The sequence below is a fragment of the Oncorhynchus kisutch genome, linkage group LG9, assembly GCF_002021735.2.
Source record: "Oncorhynchus kisutch isolate 150728-3 linkage group LG9, Okis_V2, whole genome shotgun sequence".
In the NCBI taxonomy this organism is placed as follows: domain Eukaryota; kingdom Metazoa; phylum Chordata; class Actinopteri; order Salmoniformes; family Salmonidae; genus Oncorhynchus; species Oncorhynchus kisutch.
The window spans coordinates 13,093,277-13,113,947 of NC_034182.2; the positions used below are offsets into that span (position 1 = coordinate 13,093,277).

At 45.3% G+C, this 20,671-nt stretch overlaps 1 protein-coding gene across 1 annotated transcript; it reads right to left on the minus strand.

Annotated features, from left to right (window-relative positions):
• Positions 1-881: 881 nt before the first annotated feature.
• LOC109896764 (leucine-rich repeat neuronal protein 3-like) lies at positions 882-20,044 on the minus strand. The gene is made up of 2 exons (XM_020491096.2): positions 19,710-20,044; positions 882-4,827 (listed from the first exon to the last, which is right to left on the minus strand). The coding sequence occupies exon 2, from the start codon at positions 4,431-4,433 to the stop codon at positions 2,313-2,315; it is 2,121 nt and encodes a 706-aa protein (XP_020346685.1). The 5' UTR covers positions 4,434-4,827; positions 19,710-20,044; the 3' UTR covers positions 882-2,312.
• Positions 20,045-20,671: the final 627 nt, after the last annotated feature.

Below are 20,671 nucleotides of genomic sequence, written 5' to 3' on the forward strand. Positions count from 1 at the left end.
TTACAACGTTAACCATGTCTACACCGTATTTCTGAACAATTTGATGTTATTTTAATGGACAAAAAAAATGTGCTTTTCTTTCAAAAACAAGGACATTTCTAAGTGACTGCAAACTTTTCAACGGTAGTGTATGTACAGTCTGTGTGTGCCTCTGTGTGCGTCAGACTCGGGCAGACTGGCAACGTTCAGCTCAGTCTGACCTGAGCCACTACCTGAGCGGAGGGGCTCTGCTCATATTTTAGCTCCCTTTGTCTGTGACAAATGGCTGAGCTCTAAAAGCCCTGTCCATGGTGCTGAAGGCTGCAGTGATGTATGAGGCAGGTCCTGTCTGATAAATCCTCCATGTCACTCGGTCCCTGACAGACATTCATCATGTCTGGTATTTTTATGTTCGGGACTCCAGCATCGGATGCTCAATGAAACAAATATAATGCGATTTTCCGATTCCGACTGCTTTGGAGCGAGCTTTAACCGGCTGACTTCCCTTGCAGAGCGTTGTCATTGGGACATTGTGTCTTTCCGCTCTACATGACTGTGACACTGACTTTGCTGGGTTTGTTCAGACCACGGACCTCTGTATAAAGAATGAACATGTTCCTAATGAGCCAGTTAATGAGGCTGTATTGGGTTGTATCTGGGAATAACAATGTAGGCTAAAATACATACAAACTCGTAAGATACAGTATATTCACATTGTGTTACAACAGGCATTTTTGCTCTTATATGAAATGCTGGGTGATCATTATCAAGGTTTCCTGGCAATATAAAGGTCAGGAACACAAAAGGTTGTATAGTGTTTTCATCAAATGTGATGATTGTCATGTAGTGAGATAATAAAATTCTTTCAGCACTCTGAAGAAAGGGGAGAGAGGGACTAACCCTATGATTGCAAAGAAACGTTGATGTTTATTACATTTTTTTTTCCTCAGCACAGATTCTTATCTCAGTCCCAGTTGTGCCCAGATATCACAGACAGTACAGTCAATATAAAAATGGCTTTTATAACTTTACACCCAAAGCAAGAACACAACGTTTTTAAAATGTTTATATGCCCAAAATACTAAGAATGTATTTTCACTAAAAGTACTTGAGATTAGCTTGTGAGTCTGCAGATATGACATGGCCTTGTTGTTATTTCTCTGTAGTAGTTCTTGTGTACTTCCTGTGTACTTCTTGTGTAGTTCTTGTGGTAGGCACTTACCGGGGCATAACAACCCACTGAGCACAGACGTCAGTTCAACGTCTAGTTTTGATTTTCATTTGGTTGAGTTGGCAACTTGAATTCAACGTGAAATCAACAACAAATTCCACCATGTCATTGGATTTAGGTTGAAAGCTGGGGGGGGGGGGTTGTTGTTGTTGAAATTATGTGGAAACAATGTTGATTTAACCAGTTTTTGCCCAGTGGGGAAACCACAATCATTACTCTCTGGGAGATGTCAGGACAGACAATCACATTCAGACCATGAACTCACCATCAACTCAAGGTCTGCCTTTGTCAAGATTCTTAGATCCTTCTTCGAACACTTGCAAACAACCATTTCTTTAACACCCTATCTATATACTGTACCCATATGCAGTATAATTGTATTTAGCATAATGATGTTGTTATTAATGAGAGTCATTTGTTTCTGTCATTATTAATATCACACCAGTTTACTGTCCAGATATTACACCAGAGGATTTATGTTTACATTAGCAGATAGAATATATAACAATTTATCAATGAAAAAACAAAAATCCTCTCTTTCTAAATAGAAAAAGGGTAATATTCATCAACATTTTTACACCATAGTCATTATTATTGTCTATTCTACTACATAATTCCTCCGTTATAGACAGTTGTCATCTCTATCTCACTTATGGATGTTGTACAGCACAGACGCTATTGCTTGGGGACCACAAGGACAGTTCCACTATTCTTAACACATTTAACAGTCAATTACAAGAGACAGAACACCATCGTCATCATATTCTCTTATTCTATCTGTACTCTGTGAAGAACCCAGGGATGTCGAACTTTGTGTTTTAGCAGGGAAAACGATCTCCCTGGTGATGTTAGCTTGATAAAGCAATTGAATTGTTATAAAGCCGCCACATCAGATACTATGTTGTAACCAAGAGAGTGGTCTGTCCCCCTCCTACCGGTTACTCCTCAATTCAATGGTGGTGTATATTTTTCCAGAATGTCAGAGTCAAAGCTAAAAGGAAGCCGATGCACATTTTTAAACAGTTACTGCAGGTTTCTCCTTTTTGTACGCTTTGTCCATTCTTTGCGATTGTGTGGTAAGCTCCACCGGGGGTTTAGTTCTTTAAAAGGCATTGTCAGATACATTTATGACTGTGGGTTTCACTTCCACTGCAGTTGGCAGTCCGTTCCCTGAGACCCACAGCCTCGTAAAAGGAGAGTGCAGGCCGGCCACCTGCGTCAAAGACACTTTGGAGTGGCATTTCCTTAAATCCCCACAAAGGTGGTGGTTCCTCAGAGACACATAAATAAGCAGACAGGCCACTGAAATCACAGCGAGAAGCACACCAAAGACAGCAATTACTGCAGCATGCCACTTTTCAGTGTCCTTGGCCGCCAGCTCTAATCCCTTTGTGGTGACATTGACACATTTGGTGTCGTGTTTGTAGAGGATGCCGCGGATGTCCACACACACCTTGTACTGGGTGGCAGGAGTCAGATGTGTGAGATTGTACACTTTCACATCAGACGGTACGCGTGCCGTGAATGCCATGGTCGGGTGGTTGGGGTCGGAAGCCTTGTACCACTTTATGTTAGGAGCCAGACCACCATGGGCGGCTTTCCAGGCCACCAGGACCGAATTGGACTGCACTGATTTGATGTTGACGTCCAAAGAGCCGTTGGCAGGTCGGGGGAAGTATCCATCCACCTCCACCGAGACTGACTTTAGGTCTGCGCCGACCAGATTGTGGGCAACGCAGGTGTACAGTCCAGCCTCGTTCTCTGTTACATCGTAGATGTCAAACGTTCCCTCTGAGTGCATGTAGTATTTATCTGAAACGGTATTGGGCAGGACCCTGGTACCAGAAGGTGTGATCCAGTAGATGTCCGGTTCGGGTTCGGCAAAGGCCCGGCAGTGGAGCGATACAGAACTCCCGTTGTCGACGCTGACGTGCCCGGGCATGCTCTCAGGAGAGATGAGAGGCAGACAGATCTCTGTCATCTCCCTGAAGTGGACCTGCCGGACATGCTGGCCCTCGTACTCGGGAGGCTCGACGCAGAAGAGTGAATCCGGTTCCATGAAGCGTATGTTGGTCTTGTTCATGTTCATCCAGCGGACCACACAGTCGCAGCGGATGGGGTTGCTGTGCATGCTCACCTCCCGCAGGTTGGGGAGGGACTCCACGGTAATCCTGTGCAGGGCGCTGAGCGCGTTCCCATTCAGCATCAATGTCTCCAGCCTGGGCAGTTTGTAGAAAGCATTGGGATGGATGTAAGAGAGCCTGGGGTTATTGGTGGCCTCGATCTTAGTCAGTTCGGGGAGGTTGTTGAGGGCGAAGCTGTCGATAGAGACCAGTTCCGGCATGCTGTTAATGCCCAGCTCTTTGAGGTGGAGCATGTCTGCAAAATCTCCACGCTGTATCCTCCCTATGGGATTCTTGTTTAGATCCAGAAACTTGAGGTTCTTTAAGTTCCTCAGAGCTGCGTGGGGAACTTCGGGGAAGGTGTTGTCGTAGAACGAGATGCTCTCCAAGTTGTCGAGGCCAGATAGAGCGCCGTCGGGTAACTGCGATAGGTTCATCCTGGTCAGAACTAGACTTCGGAGATTACGAAGTGGCTTGAAGTTCATGTCTTGAACGGAGGTGATCGGATTCTCCCCAATCATGAGTATTTCCAGATTGGGTATGGTGTCGAACCACTCACTACTGATAATCTGCAGCTTGTTGGAGTTGAGGTGGAGCCGGAGGAGGTTGTGGAGACCCTGGAACGCCGTGGGGGAGATGGAGGAGATCAGGTTGTGGTTCATGTAAAGCTCCTGAAGGTTGGCCAGCTCTGCCAGACAGCTATCTGGCAGCTGGCGTATCCAGTTCTCCTCCATGTGCAAGGACAGCAGCTGAGGCAGCCGCCCGAGGTGGATGTCACTCATTGAGGATAAGTTGTTTTGCGACAAGTCAATCTCTGTGATGTTGGCCAGGTAATCCAAAGGTCTCTCAATCTTTGCAATGTTGTTGGTCTGCAGCAATAGCACTTGTGTGTCCGTTGGTAATCTCCCAGACAGAGTAAAAAGTCCCAAGTCATTACAGTCAACAATTGGGGCCTCCATGTACACGGAGCTGGGAGAGAACCAGGGTCTGATCTCACACACACATAGCTGAGGGCAATCGACTCTCTCCTCAGAGGCCAGAACAAAGGCAGTCATGGCAAGGCCCACGAAGAAACAATCTACAAATGACACGTCCTTCATATTGGCCCGATTCCCTCCAGTAAGTAATTGGTCTTTGTAGATTAAGTGGTCTGAGCTGTTAACTTCACAAATAATGAATAATTTGTTACTGTTGCTATAGCGACTGACTACCCCCCACTGGTAGGGAGGGTTTCCCAGGGGGCTTTTGTTTTGCTGTGGTTGTACTGGCGTCCAACCGCTCAATTTTCCCTCCTGGACGTAAGGGTTGGAGTCAAGACTTCAGTCATACAGGCCCAAGTAGATAACAATGAACATATACCTCAGGAAGCTACAGTCCTGCTAAACACATCTGGGTTAGCCTCCATTAACGCTCTGCTTTCTTTTGAAGATGAATCACATCCATCTCTCGATGTTGTTACTAGCTGCCGGCATCGTCAAATGAGTCCATTCCCACCTGTAAAAGAAGAGAGGGGAATGTGAATACATTGACAGAAAACCTGGGTGCATCATACAAAGGGGATTTAGACATATTGACATTTGTTGTTGAGGCACAAGGATGCATGTTGACATTTACATTGCACGGCCCTTCAAGACACATCAGCATGGATTTAGATCTGCTTGACCTATTTCATATAATTTGGGGGCATCTCTGTGCCCTCCTGATATGGCATGAAAGGATAAATATAGGAGGATAGTGCCTTTAGAGTTAAAGCGAGAAGTATTTATTAAATTCTTAAATGGCAGATTGCATAGGCTTAAAGGGATACTTTAGGATTTTGGCAATGAAGCCCTTTATCTCCTTCCCCAGAGTCAGATGAACTCGTGGATACCATTTTTTATGTCTCAGCTTGCATTTTGAAAAAAAGTTGCTAACTACCACTGATATTGGGCGATTAGGCCTAGCTCGCAGTCTGCGAGTGCGATGGGGTTGAGGTCAGGGCTCTGTGCAAGCCAGTCAAGTTCTTCCACACCAATCTCTACAAACCATTTCTGTATGGACCTCGCTTTGTGCACGGGGGAATTGTCATGCTGAAACAGGAAAGAGCCTTCCCCAAACTGTTGCCACAAAGTTGGAAGCACAGAATTGTCTACAATGTCATTGTATGCTGTAGCGTTAAGACTTCCCTTCACTGGAACTAAGGGGCATAGCCCGAACCATGAAAACAGCCGCAGACCATTATTCCTCCTCCGCCAAACTTTACAGTTGGCACTATGCATTGGGGCAGGTAGCGTTCTCCTGGCAACCGCCAAACCCAGATTTGTCCACCGGACTGGCAGATGGTGATGATTGATTCATCAATCCAGAGAACGTGTTTCCACTGCTCCAGAGTCCAACAGCGGCAAGCTTTACACCACTCCAGCCAACGCTTGGCATTGAGCATGGTGATCTTAGGCTTGTGCACGGCTGCTTGGCCATGGAAACCCATTTCATGAAGCTTCCGACAAACAGTTATTGTGCTGACGTTGCTTCCAGAGGCAGTTTGGAACTCGGTAGTGAGTGCTGCAACTGAGAACAGATTACTTTACGCGCTACGTGCTTCAGCACTCGGCGGTCCCGTTCTGTGAGCTTGTGTGACCTACCACATCGCGGCTGAGCCGTTGTTGCTCCTAGACGTTTCCACTTCATAATAACAGCACTTACAGTTGACCGGGGCAGCTGTAGCAGGGCAGAAATTTGCCGAACTGACTTGTTGGAAAGGTGGCATCCTTTAACAGTGCCACTAATTTGAAGGGGTGTGCACATACTTTTCTATACAAAATGTATATCACCAGGGAAAATATGTATGGGAAACCGATTTTTTTTAAACAAATTAAGTAAAAAGTTACATTTTCATTTAAAAGTACTCATGAACACAAAATGACTGTTTATCAGCATGTACTCTTGCTGCGTTTCTGTTTCCTCTCTATGCTCACCTTTCTACAGTTAGGCTGCTGCTCTTTATCATTTGTCATACAGAAACACTTTTCACTGAACGGATGGGTTTGACGGTGCTTGTCATAACCTGGGCTGCAGAGCAACAAAACGCCAGACAGAGCCACACGACGGAGAGAAGAAAAAGGGAACGGGAGAAAGAGAGAGAGGAGGGGTGCACTGCACCGGAGACATTCCATCATCCTCATTTCTGTTTCCACCCCAGTGCTCCGAGACGACGACGGAGATGAGAAAGTCCGAACGGTGCTACAAAAACACTGCAGTCAGCCCCAATGGCAAAACAGGCCAAGAGTTCATTTCTCAAGTCACTGTTGGAGTGGCTGAGAATGTGGTTTGGGATGAGGTAGGGAGGGAGAGAGAGAGCGAGAGAAAGCGACCAGAGAGGGTGTGGGGTATTCTTTTTCAAATCACCTGGCACTTTAATAAGTGGAATACCCAGAGCATTCTGAAAAACATGGTTACCCTCTCTTTCCCTCAGGGAGCATTGACTCTCATTGTATAGCTCTGTGCTTAATATTCACAGGGGAAAGAACACAGGACCTTCCTTTCTCTTAAAACTGTAATTTTCTTCTATGGTGTTTCGGTTCTTACACCCTGCTTACTCTTGTTCCTGTGTTTACTAATCACAATTAGAGACACCTTAATGTGTTTGGGCTAAACGTTATTGCATCCTCCGCATGTTCCATCACAGTGGGTAGCCGTTGTCGGTCCCTTAGGGTCTGGTGCCTTGTTATGCTGTTAATCACCCACCCTGCCTGCTAATTGGCTAAATGAGACATTATTTGGATATGACTTCCATTGGGTGATCAATATCTTTGTGAGCCAACGGGGCCCCTTCACAGCGGTCACAAAATGGAGGCTGGAAAATACCGGTAGCAGCCTGAACGAGGAATCAGGGGTCTGTAAAAAAAAAATAAGAAGAAAAAAGAGCTGCCGCACATTATATTAAATGGAGCATTACCTTCTTCCTGGATTCCTTCAGATTTGGCAAGGTGATATGGAATCCGAATGTCGGAACGGTTAGCAAGGTAGCCTACAGTACCGAGGTGTTGATTGTACAATGGAACAAAGGGCTATTTTCATATCCATTTAATGTCCGTGCTTAAAATCCCTCCTACACAGTGTATGATTGTATTGAGGTTAGTTGTTGACTCAAATGGCGTGGTGCACCTGGATAACATAACAGCGTTGCTCAATACTTACTCACGTGTGAGTAAATCTGAGTTATGATAATCACAACTTGATTCATGAAAATGGATGTTTTGCCCTACAATTTATTCCTGGTTGCGTTCACACCATGCATAATATTTTCTTAGCCTCTCCCGTTGTGTAATGACAAGAGGGTTAGAATTATTACACACGCTGCAGCACTGTTGCATTACCTCCACATATAATCATAGATCATAAAGGTTTTTATCCTTCACTTTTGGACAAGGTTAAGGACCAGCACTTTAGGGATGCCAGATTTTCTGTTGAATGAGTGTGCATTGAGCATCCTACTTAATAAATGAATTGAAACATCCCAAAGAATGTCGAGAGATTGCCATTATTGGTGATGTGCTCTTTTGTCATACTGTTTCATCAACAATAAGCTTAAACATTTAAAGACAGCTCTTATGAACTGAACCTAATTCAACTCCAATGCCCTCTGCTTTTATGCTGATGGTGACCACTTTCATATTATCACCTAAATACATGAATTACTTCAACATTATGTCTGTAACTTAACAACGTTAAGTAAGTTCACTTATTAATGTTTCATTCATGACCCAACGGTGAGGAGACTGTCTCCGTGCTCGGCTGCTCTACTATTCAACAGAACATTAAGGGACATTAGTCTGGGGACAGAGAAATGGGGAATTGGAGGTGACACCGACAGAACTTTCAAGCTAGGCTAGAGTATTTTAAATGTTTAGGACACTGCCAGTTTCATAAGACAATAGTGTAAAAGATATGATGATATGAAATCCATCGCTAGGTTTAAATAGCCTATTCAGAGGTATTCAGTCTCCTAGCCTTATAATCCAAACGTGAAAAAGTAAACATGTTGTAAATACTACACCACGCAGTGTGTAAGGTAAGAATATACAGTGCCTTGCAAAAGTATTCAACCCCTTGGCATTTTTCCTATTTTGTTGCATTACAATCTGTATTTTAAATAGATTTTTATTTGGATTTCATGTAATGGACATGGACAAAATAGTCCAAATTGGTGAAGTGAAAAAAAAAAACAACGGAAAAGTGGTGCGTGCATATGTATCCACCCCCTTTGCTATGAATCCCCTAAATAAGATCTGGTGCAACCAATTACATTCAGAAGTCACATAATTAGTTAGATTGCACACAGGTGGACTTTATTTAAGTGTCACATGATCTGTCACATGATCTCAGTATATATACACCTGATTTGATTTGATTTGATTTTGATTTTATTATTACAAATTTGAAAGAATATGTCACCACAACAAACTTGCCAAAACGCCCACCAAAACTCACGGACCCGGCAAGGACGGCATTAATCAGAGAGACCAAAGATAACCCTAAAGGAGCTGCAAAGCTCCACAGCGGATATTGGAGCTTTGCAGCTCCGATATTGGAGCTGGGCTGGTCCAGAAAAAAAAGCAAACATGTTTGGTGTTCGCCAAAAGGCATGTGGGAGACTCCCCAAACATATTGAAGAAGGTACTCTGGTCAGATGAGACTAAAATTGAGCTTTTTGGCCATCAAGGAAAACGCTATGTGTGGCGCAAACCCAACACCTCTCATCACCCTGAGAACATCATCCCCACAGTGAAGCATGGTGGCAGCATCATGCTGTGTGGATGTTTTTCATCGGCAGGGACTATGAAACTGGTTAGAATTGAAGAAATGAGGGATCGCGCTAAATACAGGGAAATTCTTGAGGGAAACCTGTTTCAGTCTTCCAGAGATTTGAGACTGGGATGGAGGTTCACCTTCAGCAGTGATCCTAAACATACTGCTAAAGCAACACTTGAATGGTTTAAGGGGAAACATTTAAATGTATTGGAATGGCCTAGTCAAAGCCCATACCTCAATCCAATTGAGAATCTGTGGTATGACTTAAATATTGCTGTACATCAGTGGAACCCATCCAACTTGAAGGAGCTGGAGCAGTTTTGCCTTAAAGAATGGGCAAAAATCCCAGTGGCTAAATGTGCCAAGCTTATAGAGACATACCCCAAGAGACCCCAAGAGAGTTGTAATTGCTGCAAAAGGTGGCTCTACAAAGTATTGACTTTGGGGGGGGTGAATAGTTATGCACGCTCAAGTTTTCTGTTTTTTTTTGGTCCTATTTCTTGTTTGTTTCACAATGAAACATATTTTTGCATCTTCAAAGTGGTCGGTATGTTGTTTAAATCAAATGAAACCAACCCCCCAAAAATCTATTTTAATTCCAGGTTGTAAGGCAACAAAGTAGGAAAAATGCCAAGGGGGTGAATACTTTCGCAAGCCAATGTACTCTAGCTACTGTAAACTACAAACAGTATAGCCTGCAATAGCATATGTGGCAAAGGGCTCGTACACTTAACTACTGTGCCTAGTCCAGGATTCAAGAGTTTACTGCACTGTACTAACATGTCAGTGTGAAATCAGGTCAAGCTGGGTTTTCCCCCGTTCAAAATGAGTTAATTTCCCCCACAATACAGTTCATTTCCCCCACAATACACTGTTCAATTACCAGTAGTCAACAGGAAGCAATGGAGAAAATATCTAGGAAAAAAAATGACTGCCAGGGTATCAATACCATCACATTAACCTCCAGTGACCCGAGGAAGTCGTAATGGCATTAAAAACCTTAGCACAAGACAGATGAGGGAAATCAGCCATAACCCATTTAAGCTTAGGTGAAAACAAGAGTTCCAAGGAACAAAGAGGGGAGGAGGGAAAACTGGAGCTTGTTTGGCGTTAAGTGGCAATAACTTGCATAACGCCTGCGGTTCTCAGACAAAGAGGAATGCGGTTAATACCGAAGCCAAATGGAATTATAAGATGGATGCTCCTAATCAGAGTCCTGATGCAGTGCAGCATCAACAGAACGATACGGCAAAGGGAGAGAGAAATATAAATCTGGATTTGTCCCTACTGCTTCCAATGTGTCCAGGCCAGTGGCACATATACTCCCCTATGTACTAAAACTTTTCATTTGGCTCTTCGCTCCTGCATTTTGGATTTGAGATCAAATGTTTTATATGAGGGGGCAGTACATAATGTCACCTTTTATTTTAGGGTATCTTCATACATATCTCTTTGATCGTTTAGAAATGAAATCCCTTCATGTATCTAGTCCACAAATGGGTACCAAATACTAAACTTTTGACTAAATGTAATACACTATAAATACATTTGTCCAAATATTTATGACACCTTCAAATGAGGGGACTAGATGCATATCTAGTCGCGAGGGCCCTGGGGCGGCTGAATCAAGTGCACCGCCCGACAACAGCGTGAGACGAACACAAAATGTAGGCATGCAAGGCTTTATCGTTGTAGTTTTTTACAGAAAAGTTTGGTGATCGATTAGGATTGCCTTGTCAAATGCCTTGGTGACCGTTGCACTACACCATGCCAACAGGCGATAGCTTCCTCTCCAGAGTACATTCCCAATGAATTCTAGAACACAAAAACACATGTTCTGATTCTGACAACCGTTTTGATGGGCCCTAGAAACCGCTGAGTTGGACCAGAGCCAGAACCCATATGGGTAAAGCGGCATTTAAAAATGTTTTTATTCGTCATTGGCTTTGATACTCTGATTGGTTAGAGATTATCCAATTAATGATGACTTTGTTTTGTACAACAACCCTCGTTCTCACGTCACCACAAGCGACTTCAACGATGGCAGTCTCAGAACGGAAGTATGTCGCGAACATAGAGCAGAGGAAGAATTCAGTTCAGACGAGCAGAGAGCTGGGCTCCTCCTGACTCATGCCGCTGTGGCTCATCTCATCATCAAGCAGCCAGCCTGCACTGTTAGCTTGGTAGCTAGCTGCATGTTTGAAGTGAATTCTAAACCCTAGCCTGCGGAGGTCGTGTGGGGTCAAGTGGAGATGAGGGGGGGGGGGGGGGGGTCTGGAGATGATTACTTTGGAACATGTACCCGTCACTTGTTTATGCCAATCTACAGTATTTATAAGTATGGAGGTAGAAAGGGGATGTTGCAGTACATTAACAAAATGTTCTGTACTGACATTAAGTTGGGGTAAATTAGGCTGGGGTCGAGAGGCAAGGAGTATTGAGATCATTATTTTGGTAGTGTGCAGTCGCTAGTTGATATGTTGTAAGAAATGAAAGGTACTGTCTTACGTATGAAATAAACATCACATTCTATTCTGATCACGGGTTAGAAAAACTCCCTGAATGTACAGTAGATTCCCAGAAGGAAACAATGGATGCGCTGCATCTATCGTCGGTGTTGAAAGGGAACATACTGGCCCTCAGGGATGTGATTATGTAGCCTATACCGTTTAGCCAGTAACAAGGAAGTATAGTATCTGCTGAAAGGTAGACACTACCCTGGCAGGGCTAAAACTGTTTCCCCGACATAAAGGTCATACGTAATTGCAAAGTAGGGCATCAGAGGAATTGCCTCTTTTTTTGCAGGAGAAATGGCCTGTGTATTTAAGAAATGGTTCACAGGAATTCTGATCCATTGGTTATAATCATCAAAGGCTCTCTCTTCACCCCTCCTCTCTCTCTCTCTTCCTCTCCTCGCTCGCTCTCTCTAATATCTCCCTTCTCTCTTCTCATCCTACTTCCCGCGTTTCTTCTCCCCCCTCCTCTCTCTCTCTCCCTCTCTCTTTCTCTCACCTGCTCTTGCCTTTCTCTATATTGCCCACTTCCTTCTCTCTTCTCATCCTGCTTTCTTTCATTCTTCTCTTCCCCAGATGAAACCAACCCCTATAGTGGGTTCCTCTCCTCTCCATCTCCACTCCTTCCCTCTTCTCCATTCAACCCATTAGCATCATTATCTCCAATAGAGGAAAGTTAATGTGTCTCCCCCCCCTGCCCCTGATTCCCTCCCGTTCTCCATGTCTGTCTGCCTGGCTGGCTAAGTGCTGCATGGATAAGCCGCTTGGTGGGTGGCTTTGTGAGTCTCCTGTCCCTTCCCCTGCCCTTCAACTCATTGATTTGCCATTACACGTTGTTTTCTAAGGTAAGGGGAGAGTCCATTAAACGCTGTCTACTATGCAGTGTGTGTGCATAATTAAGTTTTGTGTGGTGGTGTGAAAAGGGGAAAACGTTTCCCCTTATACCTGCTCTTGCATGGCCGCAAATCAGCAGCGAGTCAACAGTTAATGCGGAATCAATGTTCCAAATTAACCACAGGACACCCCAGGTCTGAGCTCAGCCTAGCTCAGCCGCATGCCTCTCTCGCTCTACAGCCAGTGCCCTTGGGCTGAGTAAGGGAGAACAAGAGAACACACATACAAAATCATATGCACACAAACATTTTTTGTTGGCAACTACAGACCACACACGAACGGAGACATGCATGCATGCAAAGGCAGGCACACACACACACACACACACACACACACACACACACACACATGCACGTGTATAACCACACGTGCACGAGAACGTTAGCCCATCTGAATGACAGAATAAGGCATCCTTTTATAATCGCGCTAAATCAGCCATCGATAAGTTCAAAAGCACGGCGAACACGCCAAACACTTATTTATCTCCCTAATAGATAACCGTACTCTCCCTGTCTGTCACGGTCTTCCTCCTCTTCATCTGAAGAGGAGAGGCGAGAAGGATCAGAGGACCAAAATGCGGCGTGGTATGTGTTCATGGTGAATTTTAATAAAGAAAACACTGAACACTGCAACACTATACAAAAACAATAAACCAATGACGACCGTGAAGCTACAAATGAGACCAGTGCTGACACAAGCCCCTAACATTGACAGAATCACCCACCAACCAAGGACCAAGAGGGGTGGTAAAAGACAGCGACGACAGCAGCAGCAGCAGCAACAACAGCGGCCAGCATCACAGGACTCCTGGACATGGGAGGAGATACTGAACGGAGAGGGACCCTGGGCACAGGCTGGGGAATATCGCCACCCCAAAGCAGAGCTGGAGGCAGCGAAAGCTGAGCGGCGGCGATATGAGGAGGCAGCACGGCAGTGCGACATGTACGAGAGGCAGCCCCAAAACATTTTTCGGGGGGGCACACGAGGTGTGGAGCTAAGCCAGGTAGCAGACCTGAGCTCACTCCTCGTGCTTATTATAAGCAGTGCGTTACTGGTCAGGCACCGTGTTATGCGGTTAAGCGCACGGTGTCGCCAGTACGTGTCCATAGCCCGGTGCGCTATAGGACAGCCCCCCGAGAGTGTCATGTGAGTGCGGGCATCGAGCCAGGGCGTATGGTGCCTGCTCAGCGGGTCTGGTCGCCGCTACGCAGTTTTGGTCCAGGGTATCCTGCGCCGGCTCTGCGTGCTGTGTCTCCGGGGTGCTGGGAGGGTGCAGTGCGTCCTCTGCCTGCGCTCGGCTCGTGCCGGGCAAATGTGGGAGTGGAGCCTAAGGGAGAGGTGCACGTAGTAAGCACTAGATCTCCCGTGCTTACCCACAGCCCGGTTAAACCTGTGCCTGCACTCTGGAGGGTCCGGGCTAGAGTAGTTGTCCAGCCTGGGGAAGTGGTGCCAAGGTTGCGCACCAGAGCTCCAGTGCTCCCCCACAGCCCGGTCCTTCAGGTGCCTCCTCCTAACACCAAGCCTCCTGAAGGTCTCCCTCTCTCTCTCTGTCTCCTCCCTGCAGGTGGTCCTGTCTGTCCGGCACTGCTGCCAGAGTCTCCCGCCTGTCCGGCGCTGCTGCCGGAGTCTCCCGCCTGTCCGGCGCTGCTGCCGGAGTCTCCCGCCTGTCCGGCGCTGCTGCCGGAGTCTCCCGCCTGTCCGGCGCTGCTGCCGGAGTTTGAGGCGCCAGAGCCCCTCAGCCCAGAGGCGCCAGAGCCCCTCAGCCCAGAGCTTCCGCCCCTCTGTCCCGAGCTTCCGCCCCTCTGTCCCGAGCTTCCGCCCCTCTGTCCCGAGCTGCCGCCCCTCTGTCCCGAGCTGCCGCCGCTCTGTCCCGAGCTGCCGCCCCTCTGTCCCGAGCTGCCCCTCTGTCCATTGAGAAGGGTTGCCATGGTTAGGAAGCCACGGAGGCGGACAATGAGGCGGACTAAGACAATGGTGAAGTGGGGTCTGCGTCCCGCGCCAGAGCCGCCACCGCGGACAGACGCCCACCCAGACCCTCCCCTATAGGTTAAGGTTTTGCGGCCGGAGTCCGCACCTTTGGGGGGGGGGGGGGGGTACTGTCACGTTCTGACCTTTATTTCCTTTGTTTTGTATTTATTTAGTATGGTCAGGGCGTGAGTTGGGTGGGCAGTCTATGTTTGATTTTCTATGATTTGGGGATTTCTATGTTTCGGCCTAGTATGGTTCTCAATCAGAGGCAGGTGTCATTAGTTGTCTCTGATTGAGAATCATACTTAGGTAGCCTGGGTTGCACTGTTTGTTTGTGGGTGATTGTCTATGTTAGTGGCTTGTGTCAGCACAGGTCTCATTTGTAGCTCCACGGTCGTCATTGGTTTATTGTTTTTGTATAGTGTTGCAGTGTTCAGTGTTCTCTTTATTAAAATTGAACATATACCACGCCGCATTTTGGTCCTCTGATCCTTCTCGCCTCTCCTCTTCAGATGAAGAGGAGGAAGACCGTGACACTGTCACTCATCTACATTATTCTCCTAGTAGTTGTTAGCCAGAATGAAAGGAGACCGAGATTTAACTCAAAGTCAGAAGGAAATTGAATCTGCAGGTGTTTCCTCCCTTGGAGATAGATGCACAGCTATCTATATTTATATGAATAATATATCTATCTGGTCAAGAGGCCATGAGTCTGCAGGGACGAGGTTTCCTTCAGCAGACAGAATCAATCTTTATACACCACTGAAATGAATTTAATTCCAGCCCGGTCTTCTTTACTATGATTTTATGGCTCTGATAGGCTGTGTAGGCCTTCGCTGTAAATAAGAATTAGCTTAGACTTAGCTTTGACTTGCTTAGTTAAATGAATGTTGAATAAAAAACATTATAAGGTATTCTAGGGTACCTACTGTTTCCATTCACCTTGGCTCAGAAGAGGCCTGAACAGGCCTGGGGCTCCTGAGTGGCGCAGTGGTCTTAGGCATCTCAGTGCAAGAGGTGGCACTACAGTACCTGGTTTAAATCCAGGCTGTATCACATCAAGCTGTGATTGGGAATCCCATAAAGCGGTGCACAATTGGCCTAGCACTTGTCCGGGGTAGGCCCGTTGTCTTAAATAAGAATTTGTTCTTTAACTGGCTTAGTTAAAGAAAAGAATTGGCACCTGGAAATGCAAAATGGTTTGCTACATCATGTATGTCCATGGGCTCGGTAGAGGTATGTCTTTACTGATGTTGGGTACGGTGCACATGTACACCCCTCCGTATATATTTGGACAGTCAAGCTCAAATTACAAAGGTATATACTCCAGCATGTTGGATTTGAAATCAAGTGTTTGATATGAGGCGACAGTATAGACTGTCACCTTTAATTTGAGGGTATTTTCATACATATCTGTCCTACCATTGAGAAATTAAAGCACTTTATGTTGTTAGTCCCCCCCGTGTGAAAAGGTCATAAGTATTTGGACAAATTCACTCTTTTTTTTACTAGGCAAGTCCGTCAGTTAAGAACAAGTTTTTATTTACAATGCCAGCCTACCAGGGAACAGTTAGTTAACTGCCTTGTTCAGGAGCAGAACGACAGATTTTTGACCTTTCAGGTTACTGGCCCAATACTCTAACCACTAGGCTACCTGCCATAGTGGTTATGGTGTATCAAAGTAGTGAATCAAATCAAATTTATTTATATAGCCCTTCGTACATCAGCTGATATCTCAAAGTGCTGTACAGAAACCCAGCCTAAAACCCCAAACAGCAAGCAATGCAGGTGTAGAAGCACGGTGGCTAGGAAAAACTCCCTAGAAAGGCCAAAACCTAGGAAGAAACCTAGAGAGGAAAAGTTTAGTATTTGTTCCTGTATTTCTTGAACGCAATGAGTACATCAAGCTTGTGACTCTACAAACTCAGATGCAACATTGTACATTTTAGCTTCACTATCCAAGGGAGTGTATGTGTCTGTGTGTGCGTAATTGTGCATGCATGTCGACTGTACGCGTGTGTCTGGGTGGGTGTGCAAGTCTATGATTTATTTTTTACCTTTATTTAACTAGGCAAGTCAGTTAAGAACAAATTCTTATTTTCAATGACGGCCTAGGAACAGTGGGTTAACTGCCTGTTCAGGGGCAGAACGACAGATTTGTACCTTGTCAGCTCGGGAGTTTGAACTTGCAACCTTCCGGTTACTAGTCCAACGCTCTAACCACTAGACTACCCTGCCGCCCCATGATGCATGTGTCCGCGTCTCCATACATCCATCACTCTGTCTGGGTAGCTCACGATTGCGCGACTGCCTGGATTTTAGCCCATCCAGTCTCAGCGGTATCGTGTCACTCCTAAGCAATAGCTTCTCATTAGTGTATCCAGGACTACACATATTAATCTTGAATATTACGGGGACAGATCGAAAGCACAGCAGCAATCCTCAGATGTCTCTCCTCGATTTGAAAAGGCTATTTGCATATGTCCCTCTTACCATGCTCCCTCTGATTAAAATCTATATTCCCTGAGACTTCAGGAGTTACCTTTCAACGAATAAAAAGGGTATCGCTTCATTTCGAAACGACATTTTCCGACTAGATTAGAAAAGCTGAAATGTCATTGATGCGGGTAAACAACAATACCTTGATTTTGAATTCATACCTGCTTTTTCTTAATGTGTGCCCAACCCAAATATGTTTGTAAACAGAAGGCTATCAGCTATGGAAGGCCTGCTTACTGTACTGTATGCTTGAATGCTCTGAACTCTTCCCTGTAGCTGTCTGTCTGCACCACTGTTTCCATGCTGTGTATTCAGGTATCAGAATCAAACCAGGGGCTTCTTGTAATACATCATTATGCAACTAACAATTAATTAGGCGCTGTGTATTTTGACATTGAGTATAGGACTGAGAGTTAAACCCACACATCTTTGCTCCTCCTCATAGATAGATAGCCTGGAAAATTGTACTCGGGCTACATGTAAATTCTCCTCTAAATACATACACCCACACACTGGCACTCATCACTGTATTCAGCTATTGTATGAGGAAAAACCTATTTAAATCCTGTTTCACATAGGCCCAATGTAATGTAGCCCTAACAAGATCAATAGACCTGTTTACACTGTACTCTACTGCAAGAGTTATTGGGTAAAAAGCAATGATCTATTTTGAACTAAATGAAATCACCATTTGACTCGACGATTGTTATTCCCACCTGAGAGGGAGAAGTAGTTGCATGTTCAGGGCTCTGATTCTTCAAATCCCAGGCTAGACACCTAGCATTGCAGCTGAACTCTGTAACGTGAATAGAAATGCCTGTTTAAAGAGAAGGTGAATATAAACGGGTTTGCGGACAGCATCACAGAAATGATGCGCGTGCATTCAATGTGTGTTGTTATGACTCTTACTGGTCAGATAGCCAGCAACAATGACAAGAAGCTGCCGTGTGGGGAATTGTAGGTGGCTCGTTTCAGCTTGTTGTATCTTGTTATTGATACCATGTCTTGTTTTGAGGTGTTTTGACTGATGTCATGTCTATGCTAATATGGCTCAAATCCACTTATGATCTAACCAACAACGGTATTGATATATTTGAGAAACAACAAGTGCTCATTGTGAAAATGCATTTATGTTTCCAATAAACATTTGGAGACTAAATACAGTTTAAATGTTGTTAACAGTCTAAGCCAACGCCGTCTGGTTTGTCCCTTGTTGCTAAACAACCAACCCGTCTACAGACAGACACAGAGCTCCGATGACATCAAAATCTAAGGTGAACAGTATTGTATGTAATGTACAGTAGACTAGGCTAAATGTGAATGGTGCTACATGGAGACAGGCTACCGTGCTACACTGTGCTATACAGAGCTCCAGGATGAGTTGGCCTTGGATAGGCGTGCCAAGCACCGTTTGGTCTGCCATTTTCTCACCACAGGATGAAGATGGTCTCCATCAGAGGCCAATTACAATGACAAAAGGGTGGTTAGATTTCATGGTGAGCATTGAGCAATGCTATATCATTTCATATTGAATGGCTGTTGGTTGGGCTTCTGTTTGGAAGCCTAACCAATGGGTTCTCGACCCATTGTGCCCATGTTCAATATAAGCAGCATTAGCTTTCAGAAGCAACAAGGTAGACTGTTTCACTGATACAGCAACAAGGTAAACACTGTCAATGGACAACTGTGCCTCATATACAGGAAACATTATAGTAAGCCTTACATGTTGACTTCTCATTTGAATATTCCATGAGCGTTGGAGAGGTTATAGTTTGGAGAGAGAGAACGAGAGAGAGGGAGAGAAACGCCCCAATGCAGTTAAAGGATTAGAGACTCGCTGCTTCTCTCTCCAAATCCTGCAAGGTGTAGGAGGTCAGGCTCCGGGGATATGTGGTTCTGTGATTGTGTTCAATGTGGACTATGCTCTGCACATAAGATGCCTCGCCGTGACAAGTGTCATTACGCAAAAGCTCCGGATGCAACGTGCAGATATGGTGTTGAAGCCTATGGATCTGATGCACGATGCATCGTAGGAGTGTGTGTGTGTGTGTGTGTGTGTGTGTGTGTGTGTGTGTGTGTGTGTGTGTTGCGTGCAGCCCGGGGATAGGCCTATTAGTGCTTTCGTGGCAGGTAGCTACTGAGAACGGGTTCTCTTTGATTGCAACAGGATGATTCAACCGAGAGCAAAGCGAGAGGGGAGGGAGAGTTAGCCACCATTCTGAGAGTTTCTAGACGTGTCTTGTGTGCGCGCTTTCTAAATGCATCAGCAACAGGACCCGCATCATAGCATACATTTATGCAGAAATCCACCTGCTTTACAAAAATATATATATTCGACGTCGTATCTTTTTGGTGTGATTTCATTCATAATCCATTTCCATCCTAAAGCACATTCTGCATAGTTGCGCAAAAGCTTTCCTGCGTCTGAAGGTTCGAGAACAATCAGTAGCCTTCCAAGCTGTCATGCATGTCCGATTGTTACATTTGCAGTAAAACATAACGATAACCATTTTCATACATAATGTTTTATATAGCTTAGCAACACCTTTCTTGTTATGCTAGTATTTACTGTGTCGTCAAAGCCTTTCAGCAAACCAGATATTTCCCGTTAACTTCTTGGAAATCCGTACTGCAATAGTGGCGATATAGAATATGCCCCACATATCTGCTCTCTAGATGACAGAAAAAATATTGGGGAAAGGGGGGACTCACCCGCAATAGTCATCTTCTCCCATCGACCGATAAGTATTCCCTATAACCCCATCTAGCGCACTGGTCCAGAGACGGAGGAGAGAGAGCGCGCAAAACAGACAAGCCTAGACGGCGGCTTATTATTTTTACACAGTTGGAGAGAGACCAGCTCCAGATTTTCCTTCTTCCTAGTGTTGTTCCCTATCAGAAAAACGAAAGTCCACAAGCAGAGATAGCTGTTTGGTTGGTAGAAGAGCCTCTATCCCCCGTGTCCTTTTCCACGGTGGTTAACGGCGCATCTCCCCCTCGATCAGCTGTCACAGAGACATGGTGCTTTCTGCTCAACACTCATTAATATCAGAACTACCTCCGCTCTCCAGAGAACAGCCAATAGCGTTGGAGATCCAGGCACGGCGCTCGCAGCATCCCGAGTCTGGTTGGCTGAATTCACCCGTCTGTCCTTTCTTCGACCCTCTCTCCCAGGGAGTCTTGAAGCAATAAGGAGGGAAATGAGATGAGGGTGCAGGAAGAAAATGGATATCTGTTCCTATTAGAGCTCGCGCTCGATTGAGTCCCAGGGGGGTTTGAACACATTGTTCTACAAAAGGATGTTCCTGCTTGGTCAGAGGAAGCTCCATTACTGTATGGTTTACCAGTGGTTTGGAACAAGTTTGGAACCCTCTGTGCATCAAGGCCTAGAGACATTTAGGACATGTTGCTATCCATTTGGTGCCATCTTATCATAACATGCAGTTATTAAACAGTTACTGTTTTATATTTACTCCTGGAATTAATAATGTAAAACATCATTAAGTTTCTCATAATGAGAAGTTCACGACTTCTAAAGTGCCCTTACTTTGTATAGGCTTCAGTGGCCACAATCCCCCTAGCTTTTAGAAAGGAGCCAACTCAATTTTCAGGGATGAATAAATTGTGAAGGAAGTTGTCCTTAAGCTGGCTTCGCACTTTTACCGCCCATGCTC